This window comes from Pogona vitticeps, chromosome 4 (genome assembly GCF_051106095.1).
Source record: "Pogona vitticeps strain Pit_001003342236 chromosome 4, PviZW2.1, whole genome shotgun sequence".
NCBI classification, from domain to species: Eukaryota; Metazoa; Chordata; class Lepidosauria; order Squamata; family Agamidae; genus Pogona; species Pogona vitticeps.
Window position 1 is genome coordinate 121,041,231 of NC_135786.1, and position 13,888 is coordinate 121,055,118.

Below are 13,888 nucleotides of genomic sequence, written 5' to 3' on the forward strand. Positions count from 1 at the left end.
TGTGTTGCATTTAAATGACAAATGGTTCTCTCAAGGTTTCTGAAAAATTGAGAGGCTGTGGTGCAGCCCACTAAACATCTGGGGGGGGACCAAGGTTTCTTAGCCCCTCAGAGGTTGCATGTTATAAAACATATTCAGTGAATTGGAGGGTTCGTGTTTCTTGAGAAAAAAAATACCATTCATCTTTCTTTGGCTTATCCATATACAGCTTTTTCCCAGTGATCATGTGAATTGAAATATACCTAGAAGTGTTGTGTTTCAAGAATTTGTGAGATTCTGTTTAGTGATCTGACAACCGTGGTAATAGGCATGTACTATTTCTTAAAAGTGACCATTTGTGATCTTGTGAGTACATTGGTATTTACAACACTGGGTGGTGGACAACATTGACCTTTAGGTGGAAAACAACATTTTCTGAACTTTCTGCACTGACATCATCAAAAGAAGTAGTGATAATTCAGTCTTCTGAATTGAGAACTCATTTGTTCAAGGCCAAAGAAAGTCTTAACTCCTTGATTTGATGCTCATTCAAGAATACTGCTGTTTTTTTGCACTGAATATTTAAATTGATGAAACAGAAAAAAACACATAATGATTGTAAGATTATTTTTAAAAGTAGAAATTCAGCCATCTAATAGAGTAAGGTAGATTCGAGGATGGAAATGGCAGGGGGTGGTGGAAGGCTGGCTGACCACACACTGGGGCTTAAGAGACTGAGACAAGAGTTTCCTGGAAGATTTTAAAAAGCAGATTGAGTTGGGTGTCATCAGCACACTTGTTACCACACTTAGGGGATGGTCCTTTAATGGAGAGAGAGATCTGAGTTCCCAAGAGGCTGTAAAAAGAGACTGAACAACCATTTGTAGTTTTCCACTTATTCATGTAACATTTATTCTTCTTCGTGGCTTCTGTGAATCACACATTTGGTTTAAACAGCGCCTGTGCTGGAACTTCGGAATCTTCTAGAGCTTTTTCTGAAAAGATACATAGTTTAGATTGCCCCTTACACGCATGCTCCATTCCCCCCAGCCTTCAGTTCCTATTTTTCCGCCATTGTGCTAGGAACGTTTTTGGACAAAGCTCTCTTTTTCGCCCAATTTGGCTTGACTTTTGTACTGTATTTTGACTATTTCTTACTTCTGCTGCCCCTTGAGCTCGGACTATTTCGATTTCTCTCTTGCCTGACGGACTTGGCCGATTTCCCACGCTTTTGTGGATTGCCTGATTGCCAGACTGATTGGCTCAGCGGGAGGCACCATTATCAGCTCAGCAGGGGCACCATTATCCACTTACCTCCTTGCCTCAGGGCAATTTCTTCTGATTACCGTGAGAACTCAGGCTCCCATAGCCTACTGTTTATGTCCCCGTCAGGTCCTTTTAGTAAATGTAGAGCATGCTCCAGGAAATTACCTTTTTATGATAAGCACAATCTTTGCTTATTTTGCCTGGGAGACGCTCATAATACTTCTACTTGCTGGCACTGTAAGAAATTTACCAGAGTGGCTTTGAAAGCATGCCAGCAAAGACTTAAACTCTACCTTTGGGAAAAGACTTTGTTTCCTACCCATCCGTCAGAGATGGAAACATCCTCCAATCCTTCCATGACTCCTCGTTCAGAGACAACTGTGTCTCTCCCATCTACGTCTACTTCTAAGTCTTCCAGGACTCCTAAAAAGGCTCTCTCCAACTCTTCAAAGAAGGCTTCTTCAGCGCCTAAACAGGCTGCTTCAAAAGACTCTGTGAAGCAGAAGATGCAGTCTGGACAGCCTAAGAAGACTAAAGCTAAGGACATCACCTCTATTCTGCCAGTAACACCATTGCTGCCTTCACCTATTCTGGAGGACTCCTAGAGGGATCAGGAGTCAATGTTGGAAGCAGCTCCTTCTTTGCCTCTTTCACAGCAGCCTGAAGCGCCGCTTGAACATGGGCATTCACCGAGCCCTGACAAGATTGAGGAGGTTGTATTGTCAAGCCCTCACTCTGCCCATCTTAGCCCTGCAACCACCGGGCGGGCGACTAAACCTCCGCATTCCCCCTCTTGCTCTCCAAGGAGAGACCTTCCTCCTCGCAAAAAGGGGTTGAAAAGGCGGCATTCTTCTTCTGATCGACGTCAGGATTCTGACAGGGAGACCTCTCGACGTCGGGAGAGACATAGGCATGAACGATCTGGGCGCAGTCGTTCAGGAAGGAGGAGGACAAAGCATCAACTTCATGATACTTACTCGACATCGTCCTCCTCCTCTGCAAGTTATCGTAGGCACAGGAAGAGGCGCTGTTCCTCCTCTTCGACCTCGGGTTCTTCTTCACCTTCCCCGCATCGACGTCAACAAGTTCAGGATACTCTGCCTGATAAAGACACTAGGAAGGCTTCTAAAAAGACTCTCTCTACCTCGATGTTGAGGGCTAAGGGCACCCAACAAACTGCCCAGTTCTTCTTAGCGGAGATAAATGTACAGAGGATTCCATCTGAAGAGGATGACCAACTTTGCGAAGTCTCTTCTAATCAGGGTGAGGTTTTTTCTCCTTTACAAGCTCAATCACTTGTGGAAGCGGACTCTTTTGAGTCAGATACAGGAAACCCCCAACCCTCCTCACCCACTGAGGATTTTTCCTCTTATACACAAATGGTGACCAGAATGGCCAATGCTCTGAAAATGCAAACACAGCTTCCACCTCCTCCATTAGATGATCCCATCTTTGGAGACATCAATCAAGGGTCCTCCCAACCACTTAACCTCAATTATATTTCTCAGCTTTTTACCCTGATTATGGATGCTTGCTCTCAACCAGCATCTCCTGTCTCTGTTTCTAGGAGGACTGAGAATATGTACGGAATTCATGGGGAAGAAATTAATTTCTTATCCAAACACCCTGCTCCGAATTCTGTGATTGTCCATGCTAATGCCTCTAAAGCTTCAGGGAGACCACATGTTACTCCCACCAATAAAGAGGGCAGGAAGATGGATGTGTTGGGTAGAAAAATTTACAACTTTCAATCCTTCCTCCTAAAAATATGCAATTACCAAGCAGCAATGGGAGCATACCAGAAACATCTCTGGAAATAAGGTACTCCCCGCGCTTCAAGCTGCTCCTGAGGACATTAGACAAGAGTGTTTAAATGCTCATGCTGAAGCTATGACTCTATCCAAACACCAGCAATTAGCGGCTAGACATGCTACAGATGTTTCGGCCAAGACATTGACCTCTGCCATAGCTCTGCGACGCCATGCTTGGCTCAGAGCTTCTGGTATTGTTGAAGACGTAAAGAAGCAAATTGAGGAACAGGCTTTTGATACAAAAGACTTGTTTAATGAAAAAACTGATGAATCTCTCAAATCTTTACATGAAAGCAAAAAGACCGCTAAGTCATACACCATTCATCAACAGCCTCGTTTCCAGAAACAACAGTGGCAGAGGCAGTTCTCCCGGCAGCAATATCAACAGCAGGCTTCTCAGGGATACAGGCCTTACAGGAGTTCTCAGGCTAGATCATCTCAACAATCTTCTGCTGCTCCACCCTATAAACAGCAAACATCACATAAGCGTCAGTTTTACCGTCCATCTACCAAAAAGTCCAAGCAGTACCTTTGAGTTCCTCAGCCCCCTGCTTCAGGATCATCACACACGTCTTGCCCCATTTTACCACAATTGGCAAAGGATATCAAGAGACAACTGGGTTCTGAACATCATCAGATTCGGCTACCGGCTAGAGTTGGTAGAGCTTCCTCCTCTAGGGCATCTGTGAGTGACAACATCCAATCCCACCCTAGAGGAGGAGGTTCTCACTCTGCTCCAAAAGAATGCAATACAGCGAGTCTCTTGTCAAGACATCCTCAGGGGGTTTTACTCCCGATATGTCACTGTTCCAAAAAGGATGGAGGCCTCAGGCCCATACTAGATCTCAGGGACCTCAACACTTACCTTCAGCCACACCGATCCCAGATGGTCACCCTGGAGTCCATCGGCCACCTGTTGAGAAAGGGAGATTGGTTTGTGGTTATAGACCTGAAGTATGCATACTTCCACATCACCATACACCATCATCACAGGAAGTACCTGCGGTTCATAATCAACAACAAGGTCTACCAGTATGCGGCCTTACCATTCAGCTTAGCAACGGCTCCACACACGTTTACAAAGTGCATGGCTCCAGTGGCTGCATTTCTACGTCTACAGGGTGTAAAAGCATTCCCGTACATAGACAATTGGCTCATAGTGTCGCTGTCCAGACGGAAAGCTATCCAGGACTCCATATTCGCTCTTCACACCCTACAGAGTCTAGGTCTCACCATAAATTTTGAGAAATCCACCCTAAAGCCTTCTCGAGTTATGAGCTACATAGGAGCAACACTGGACTCCAGAAAGGCAAGACTCTTCCTTCCTCGAGAACGCATCCACAAACTACAGACCACTCTTCAAAAGTTTCAACCACACTCTCTAGTGTTAGCACATCACGCGCAACATCTGCTGGGCCTCATGGCCTCAACTACAGCATCCCTACCACACGCCAGGCTGAAAATGCGCTCGTTACAGGTGTGGTTTCTCCACCATTTCGACCCAATGTTAGAGGATCCCAGGAAGAGGATCCTAGTCACCCCAGAGCTGGTGGAACAACTAGAATGGTGGAGCTTCCTACCTCATCTACTAGTGGGCCGTCCTTTTCGGCTCTTACAACTCTCTGCACAAATAACAACAGATGCGAGCCCCACAGGCTGGGGAGCTCATTGCAGCGGTCATACCATACATGCCCTTTGGTCACATCGTCAAAGAGGACTCCACATCAACCACCTGGAGATGCTCACAGTAATCAGAGCGTTCAGAGCCTTCCTGCCGCTGATACAGGGTTGTGGTGTACAGGTTGTAACAGACAACACCACAACCTTGTACTACATCAACAAACAAGGCGGGACAAGGTTGTTGTCCCTTCTCTACCTTGCGGTGCACCTGTGGGAGTGGTGTTACCACCACCACATTTACCCAGTGGCAATCCACATATCAACATCGGAAAACCAACTGGCAAACGAACCGAGTCGCCGGAAGCGACAATCCCACAAGTGGGAACTGGACAACGATGTGTTCCAGATGCTGTGCACAAGATGGGGTTGACCAGCCATTGACCTGTTCGCTTCTCACAGGAACAAGAAGTGCGACAGGTATGCATCTTGAGCGGGCAAGGGCCCCGGCTCCCTGGGAGATGCCTTCATGATACCATGGCAGGACCACCTTCTGTACCTGTTTCCACCAATCCCTCTGATCCAAACGCCTCTAGTCAGGATCAGACAGTAGAGGTCGTCAGCAATCCTCATAGCACCATACTGGCCACGTTAACCATGGTTCTCTAAAGGAGTTGGCCACCGAGGTATTCAGACTTCCACCGTTGCCACATCTGCTGACACAGGACTCAAGGAGCATTCTACACCCGGAGTTGAACTCCGTCCACCTGGCTGCGTGGAAGATCTGCCTGAAATCAAAGAGATGTTAGACAAATCCAAAAAACCATCTACTATTTTGTATAAATACAAGTGGAATAATTTTCTTCGTTTTGCCACTGCCAGAAATCTCCAGACTTCTCCAGTCTCCCTACAGACTTTACTCCTGTATCTCAAACATCTTTTTGATCTCGGCCTTACCTTGTTGACTCTCAAGGTGTCCATTTCTGCAATAGTCTCTTTCCAGCCCAGAAACTCAGAATCTTCATGTCTCTTTTCTCATCCTACGTTGAAAGCATTCTTAAAAGGACTGATCAACATTTGCCCTTCTACAAGGATTCCAGTACCTCAGTGGTCCCTTACATTGGTTCTGCAATCATTCATGAAGCATCCCTTTGAGCCTATGGCTTCGTGTGATGTTAAGTTTCTTTCTCTAAAGACTCTGTTTCTAGTTGCAGTTATGTCAGCTAGAAGAGCAAGTGAGTTGGCAGCTCTAAGGTCTGATTCTCCTTACTTGCAATTCTAAAAGGACAAGGTTATGTTGTTTCCAGATGTTTCATTCCTGCCTAAAGTTGTTACAGATTTCCACCTCAATCAACCTATTTCGTTACCTACCTTGTTTTCTGATCCTTCGTCTGACATTGAAAAGATGCTCCATTCCCTGGATGTTAGAAGAGTGTTAGCATATTATGTTTCTAGGGCAAAGGACTTTCAGAAATCTGAAAGACTCTTCCTGTGCTTTTTTGGACCACACGGTGGCTCATCTCCACTATTACTCTTGCCTATCAACTTGCAAGTAAAGATGTGCCTGAAGGTCTTAAAGGACATTCCACAAGGTGCATGGCAATATCTACTGCCTTACTATGTGGTGTGGACATCCCAGACATCTGCAAGGCAGCTACATGGTCCAGAGTGTCCACATTTGTCACCCACTACAGACTGGACCTTCGGGCAAAGAACGAGACGAGTTTTGGAAGGGCTGTCTTGACATCTGTCCTACAGTGACGGCCCTCCTTCCGGTAAGTTAGCTTGCCAGTCACCCAAATGTGTGATTCACAGAGGCCACAAAGAGGGGTTACTTATCTGTAACCATGGTTCTTCAAGTGGATCTCTGTGAATTCACACATCCCCACCCAGCTTCCCCACTATCCATCACTGCTTATGTTATAATGAGCTCTTGCTCTAGCAGTGGCGGATAAGGGGAACTGCAAGCTGGGGGGGAATGGAGCATGCGTGTAAGGGGCAATCTAAACTATGTATCTTTTCGGAAAAAGCTCTAGAAGATTCCGAAGTTCCAACGCAGGCGCTGTTTAACCCAAATGTGTGAATTCACAGAGGTCCACTTGAAGAACCATGGTTACAGGTAAGTAACCCCTCTTTTTCCATGCATATGATATCAGTATCAATCAATACCAGATATCAAGAGGCGTCTCTCACACACATTCATCCAATGCTTACACCAACTCTGAAGTCCTACAGTTTAATGGAAGTTGTGTGCTTTTGCTGTCTCCTGGTGATCAGCCATAGACATGTAAAGTGTGGGTGTCCATTGCAGCTTTGCTTGGGAACACACCAGCCATATAAAAATCCATGATTTTTATAGCAGGGAGTAAATATGTTGACAAGAAGTTTTGGATGAGTCATTTTGCAAATCCTGGTTTTCTCTTAGGATCCTTGGCCCAAAACCGATTCTTATTTTCATGTCTAGATATCGGTTTGTAGATACACTGTTCTAGGGCCTCTCAATTATTCACATCCTTAGCTTGTTTACTCCTTTTTCTCATGCCGCTTACTTCAGCTTTTTCCATGGCTTTACTGATGCACATCTCCATTCTAAAAATGCAATTGTCATTCTCCATTTTCTTTAAGTCCTTGATGCAGGGTCCAGTCTGGAACCCACTCACATTCTCACACACTGGTGGTACCAGACCACAAATTCTGGACATCCTCCTTCAGTTTTTTCATGTATATATGAAAAAGTATGGGGAATCATGAAACCTGAGACACTCCATAGTCAAGGCGTTGAAAAGGAGTCCCCCAGCACCACTACCATTCACAAAGTGACAGCACAAAGGAAAACACCAGAAGCTAACTCCTTTTTTCATCAGTTAGCCATTTCTCATCCATGTGCATGATGTTGTGCAGCAATATTGGGCATTTTTTCTGGCTTTTTGAATTGTGGGTATAGAAGCAAATTCATAAACTGGAGGTTTCTTGAAGAAGTGAATTTTGGAGACCTGGTTGGGGAAAGGTGGAGAAAACAGTCTTTCCCAGCTCTGTTCTCTGTAATGTGTGCTGCAGCAGCCTAGACCTTGGGGTTTGGGTTGGGAGATGGAGATGCCATAGTCTATTGTGATTATGTCCCCCTTACCCAGTGCCTTACCACATCATTTTCTGGGTTTGAGTGTGTGCGTAAAAGTGAGTACCCAAGCACAGAACAGAGATTCTCTTAGCTGTGGGCTTGATCACTACTAAGTGTCCCTTCCTGTTGAGTAGACCCAGACAAAACCCTTGGTTTACCAGGGAGCTGGTGGCAATGAGATGGGATGGCAGAAATCTTGGAGTGACTGACTGAACATGGGCTAGAGCTGTTTAGAAGGGCTATTCTATGCCAGTGCCTGCATCAAAGAAAGGATTCTTCTTTGTGGTCTCCATGCATGCACACAATTTAATGCTCTGCACCTGCAAAGATGATCCTGTGGAATGTTCCAGAACCTAAGCCTCACTTCTCTTCTCTGTAGCCTATATGTGCAAGCTTCATCCACTCCCCTCAATGCCTCTTTTGTCTGTTGCTCTATATAGATCCTCTCTGTCTCTCTGAAGCCTAAAGGGAAGAAATTAGTTTGTATTTCTTCTCAGACTTACCCTTCTTTTATAGTTTTTTCTCTTCTTTACTTAGTAGCCTTTTTTTTAAAAAAAAAGAGAGAGAGAGAGACGCTTTAGTTATAGTAGCAACATTTTTCGTCTCCCCCCTCCCCCCCTTAGATTCTAAGGATTATTCTCAGCTGCTTATGGTCTCCACAGCCTTAATGAAATTTTGTTCATTAAATACCACAAACTGACAGTAATGATAAAGTCCATTGGAGCTGTTTTGAGTGGTCAGAGCTTAATACATGCCTCATTAAAAGAACAAGAGGCTGACTAGTCAGCAGTCCACTGGACAAATTTGCATGACACTTTGCAGGCGAAGTTGCTCAGATCTGCTCTGACTTGTAAACTACTGTATAATTGACGGAGATCCTGTAGATGTAACTTTGGCCCACACTTGTCCCATTATAATTACGTTTCAATTAATGCAGCCTGAGGATGTGGACAAGATTTTTGGAGACATGGAACCCCACTTGCCTTTCCTGTCTTATAAAAACAGCCAGAGGAGGACTGATTAAGTGGATAAGGGGAGTAGTGTGAATCCTAACATGTTTAAAAGAGGCAATAATAAGACCATTACTTTAAAAGTCCTCCTGGAATTTTTTTTCCTGGACAGCTATCAGCCAGACTCAAATACTGCATTTTTGGCTGCTGGAGTGTGTGGTGGTTTCTCAACTACAGGGATTCCTGGATGAAGTGGATTATCTAGACTCATTTCAATCTAACTTCAGGCCTGGCTGTGGGATGGAGACACCTTTGGGCACTGTGGTGAATGACGTATGCTAGGACCTGGACTGGAGAAACATTTCCCTTTGGTTCTCTGGACCTCTCGGAGGATTTCAATACCATCATGATATTCTTCCTCTGGGATGGGACTTGGAGGCACTATTTTATAGTGCTTCCGGTGCGGGAAGAATTCAGAGGGTGCTGCTGTGTAACTCCTGTTTGATGCCCTGGCTGTTGGCCTGTGGCATCCCTCAGGGTTCTGTTTTGTTCTCTGTGTCATTTGACATGTACATGAAACTGCTGGGAGAGGTTGCCCAGAATTTAGGAGTTTGGTGTCACTATAGTATACTGAGGACACTCAGCTCATTCCTTTCCCTCTAATTATATGGGAGCTGTCTTGATTGTTGACTAGTGCTTGGCATCAGTAAAGGGCTGAATGAGGTAAAAAAAATTGAAACTTAATTCAGAGAAGACAGAGGTGCTTCTGGTCCATCGAAAGTCAGATGAGGGAATAGAGATGCAATGTCTGCTGAATAGGGTTACACTCTGGAACATTCAGATCTGCAGATTGAGTGTACTCCTGGATTCACCCCAAGCCTAGATGCCAAGGTTTTGGCAGTGGCCAAAGTGCATATGCACAAATTAAAACTCATTCACCAGCAGCTTCCATTCTTTGTGATGTCTGATTTGGCTGCAGTGACACATACCTTAATTATATTCTGGTTGGTTTACTGCAGTATGCTCCACATGTGTCTTCCTTTGAAGACAGTTCAGAAACTGGTTCAAAATGTAGCTGCCAGATTGCTGACTGGGGCCAATAAAAGGGAGCATAGCTGGCTCCATTCAGCTGCAACTACTGCACAGGCTATCAGTTCGTTTCCAGGCCCAATTCATAGTGCTATAATTTTCTATACAGTTTATCTGAAAAACTGTATCTCCTCGTCTGAACCTTCCCATCCATTTTCTCAACGTCATTGATACTGAAGGCATGGTTGATGGGGACACAAAAGGGAGTCTTCTGTGTGGCTGCTACCAGTTTGTGGAATGCTCTCTCTTGTGACATTATGTTGCCCCTCTCCTTTTTATTCTGCTGATAGTTGAAGTCTCATCTCTTCAAGCAGGCTTTAATAACTATGACTGAGTTCCTATGTGCTAGTCTTTTACTTTTTAACATTTGCTTTTATCATTTATATGTTTTTAAATTACTGATTGGATTTTTAATTAGTAGTGTAGTTCAATTGCTTTTTAATCAGTAAATTATTGTTTTTAGTTTTACCTGTTTTAACATTGTGAGGCACCTTGAGTCCCTTAACTATAATAAAGGCATCCAGTTTACAGTTTCATGTCATTAGCATCTAGATAATATGTTTCTCTTTTTATCACATCTAGTTCGGCTCTCAGTGGTGCACTTGTTTGTGAACAATGAGATAAAACATATCTTGTTTCTGTTGTATTAATTGTTTATTTTCTTTTTTACTAGGTACTAGAGCTGGTATGAAGTGTTCTGTCTCTCAAAGCTTTGAAAACTTCACCCTGCTTTCATCTGGGATTCTCAGTGGGCACAGAACTAAAGCTAACTTGTTCTTCTTTCTCTAAGTTTCTTTTCATTTATGGACAGTCTTAGGACATCATGTGACTCCAGGAGGTACCAGTGAATTCAGTACCACCAACATTAATTCCACAGACTTTGCTGCTGCTGATTCTATTGCTTGTTTAATTTTTATGATGGCAGGAGGGAGAAAAGAATTCTTTTAAATAAAAGCAGATTCAGAAAAAGAAATAATAAAACTTCATTGAGCCACAAATGGAAGCAGAATATATATTTCTTGTTAATGGATATGGTGACAAGTTTGCCCTTGTAGCAGGATTTGCTTAGAGGCTTTGCTTTGGAGTAACCCTCTGGATGACTACTGGGCCCACTAGAGGGGGGAGAACCTCTCTAATCCTGTCTAGAACACCTTCAGCATGTCTCTTTTTAATTTGCGGCCCTGAAGTAAAATGTATTTCAACCTCTTCTTTTTCTTTTTTTAATGAATTATATGTTTATAAAGTTTACCACACAAAAGACTGAAAATTCTTTGCAGCCAATGCCTCTATTCTAATAACAAGGGACCATTTTTAAAGATGTGGATACAAATTGCTCTCCAAGTCCACCTATTTCTTGGCCACCTCTCTTGTTTGCTAGCTGTGTAAGGGTGCCATCCGTCATATGTACAGATCACAAACTGTCAATAAATAATTACTTCCTGGCTGTTTTTTTTTTGTTTTAGTTATATTGAAATTGTTCAATTGGAAATAGAAGGCAATAATGCCTGTCCCTATGTAATCTAATTTGTTCATTCCCAACTATTCCATCCCCCATTTGTGTCACTTGTAGAAGCCAATCATTTTGAATGTTGTAATATATTTTGGGGACCCAGGCTATGGTAGCCTTATTTTTTAATAACCATGCATACACTTAATTGTACAAGTGGAGAGAATGGGGAAATAAACTGTGATTTCAAATGTTCCATATTGTTAATTTGTTATCTGAAAAGTAAAAGCTAATTTTGTGGGATGGGTTCTTGGTACCAGTCATAATATAATTCCTAATACCATGGCTTTAAACAATTTATATACTTTAAAATATATAAGGCTGCAGTGCTTAATCAGTTAATTGATTGGCTCAATCAGTTCATTAAAAATTCAGTAGATTTAAGGAGTGCTTCCATTCAATTTCACAGATTTTTTTAAATGGTTCATTTAAGTATCCGTTAAGATGTAGATGATAAGAATAAAAAGGAACTAGTCCTTCTTTTCTACTACACAGGAAGAAATATGTCTTCAGAGATTATGCCTTCTTCACTAGAGTGCAGGTGTGCATTAACAAAGAAATAAGACTTGCATCAGAAAATTGATGCTCATACACAGATCTGATAGATGAACTGCCTATAACATATGATTGAGATTATTTCGTTTAAATCTAATTTCTCCAACCAAATTAACAGTTTTAGGGGAAAGGAGGTGTCAGCATGTGGATAACACGCTATTCTAAAAACACATCAAAGATGAAATTCTGAGAATCCAATCTTCTAAGTTAAAAATAATAATAAAAAGTTTGTTTCTCACAGTCATGGTTGAAGAGAATTTTGTATGTGTGATTCCTCACTCCACCTCTCCTTGTTCAAAAGAAAAGAAATCAACCAATGTAAGCAAACACGGCGTTCGAAAACGTCCACGTAAGCCTGGACAGAGAGTAATCAGGAGTTTGCACACGCTAAAATAGGCTGAGTGAGTCCAAGCTCAGCTAGCCATGCTACAACACTCCATCTTACAGGTCTGCCCACATAAGTTACCCTTGTGCCCTCTGAATCTTACTGAAAGAAAACCATGTGGGCTTTGTAGTCCTTAGACTTAACTTGCACCACTGGCAGGACTCCTTAAGTATGCTAGGCCGAGGCAGCACTCTTAGATGACCCTAAGACAAGTGTACAGTTCAGGAAACCAATTGATTTTTATAATCATTATTTTATTAAAACAAAAGCATGTTTCTAGGTATCAAAACCAAACTAAGCCAAGGCAAATAAATAAGCATTGTGTTAGTTATTTACAACTCTGTAGTGAGGCAAAGAAAACATGAAAAATAGAAAAGTGTTCCAAAAACCTTACAAAAATACAAAAAGCCATTAAAAAGAATAAAAACAGTTCCAGTCCAGTAATTCATTAGTAAAAACAAAATAATCCAAGTAAGTTATAAAAAGGCTATAGTCCTCAGTGATTTTGTAGAATAAAAATCCTGTACCAAAAAGAAAAATTCAGTAAAAGTCCCATTGTCCTTACAAAATTACAAGAGCAGAGTCCATATGAAGGATTCCAAAAATAACAGTTCATAGAGAAATAATCCATAGTCCTTAGGAAAAAGCCCATAGGTCCAAGGGTAATCCAGTATAGTACAAAGATCAGTCCATGTAAAGGTTGGTCCCGATAGACTTCAGGGTGTGTCACGAATGACTGAAGAGTAGGTCTTGAATGACAATGTCCATAGGCAAAAAGTTCCTTTTTCAAGAGTAACTGGCAAGGGCTTATCGCACCTTCCCACGATGTCATCCAATCAGAGTTCGTTACTAGGCAAACCATCCTGTTGCACCACATGACTTCTTTCCCATACACACCAGATGTTATTTGGGTTACTGTGGTTTAGCAAAGAGTCACAACAGTTCCCATCTAATCACACCGAGTCCTTTTCTCAGGCTATCAGAATAACATTCTCTCTGCTCGCCTAGAAAACAACCTGTCAGCATAGCATAGATACTTTATACAAAGAAACAAGATGGAACCTCTCTTGCTCATTTCTTAATTACAAACCCCATATTCCTTACAAGATTTTAACTCAAAAACCCATCTCATCACAACCAAGGTGTCTACTTTTTCCTTCAGTTTGACATACAAATCCTCACATATAAGTTCAGTTTTTTTTTATTCTTGAAATCTGCCATGTACGTGAAGGCACTTCTCTCAATGAAACAGCTGGCTGAAACATTTGTTTGCATATAATCTCTATTCATCAGCATTTATTTAGAAATTTTTGGTTGTTATTTTTTTTTTAATTTAATCCTTAAAACTAGGTGTAGGTAGAAATTTTTAATTTTAGAAGTTTTTTGTTTACATGATTATGCATTTGGAGCAAAGAACTTCCATCCCCACTAATTTGTTTTGTTTTGTTTTTTAATTGCAATACCATATCTTTAACATACATAATGCAATACATCTCTGTTATGTAGATCACTGAATACTTTGTAACACAGAGCTGGGCAAAGAGATTGCAAATTGATCATATTCTCAAGTGACTAGAATGGTCTGGAAACTAGCACTTGAATTCAATAGTG

At 42.2% G+C, this 13,888-nt stretch overlaps 1 protein-coding gene across 6 annotated transcripts in view; it reads left to right on the forward strand.

Annotated features, from left to right (window-relative positions):
• COP1 (COP1 E3 ubiquitin ligase) overlaps nt 1-11,532 on the forward strand; it is a 333,778-nt gene extending 322,246 nt beyond the window's left edge. For all 6 annotated transcript variants that reach the window (XM_072998208.2, XM_072998210.2, XM_020813947.3 and 3 more), the window contains one exon: nt 10,504-11,532. In XM_072998208.2, the coding sequence (XP_072854309.2) occupies nt 10,504-10,521 (18 nt within the window). In that variant the 3' untranslated portion in view covers nt 10,522-11,532. The remainder of the gene's footprint in view (nt 1-10,503) is intronic.
• Nucleotides 11,533-13,888: the final 2,356 nt, after the last annotated feature.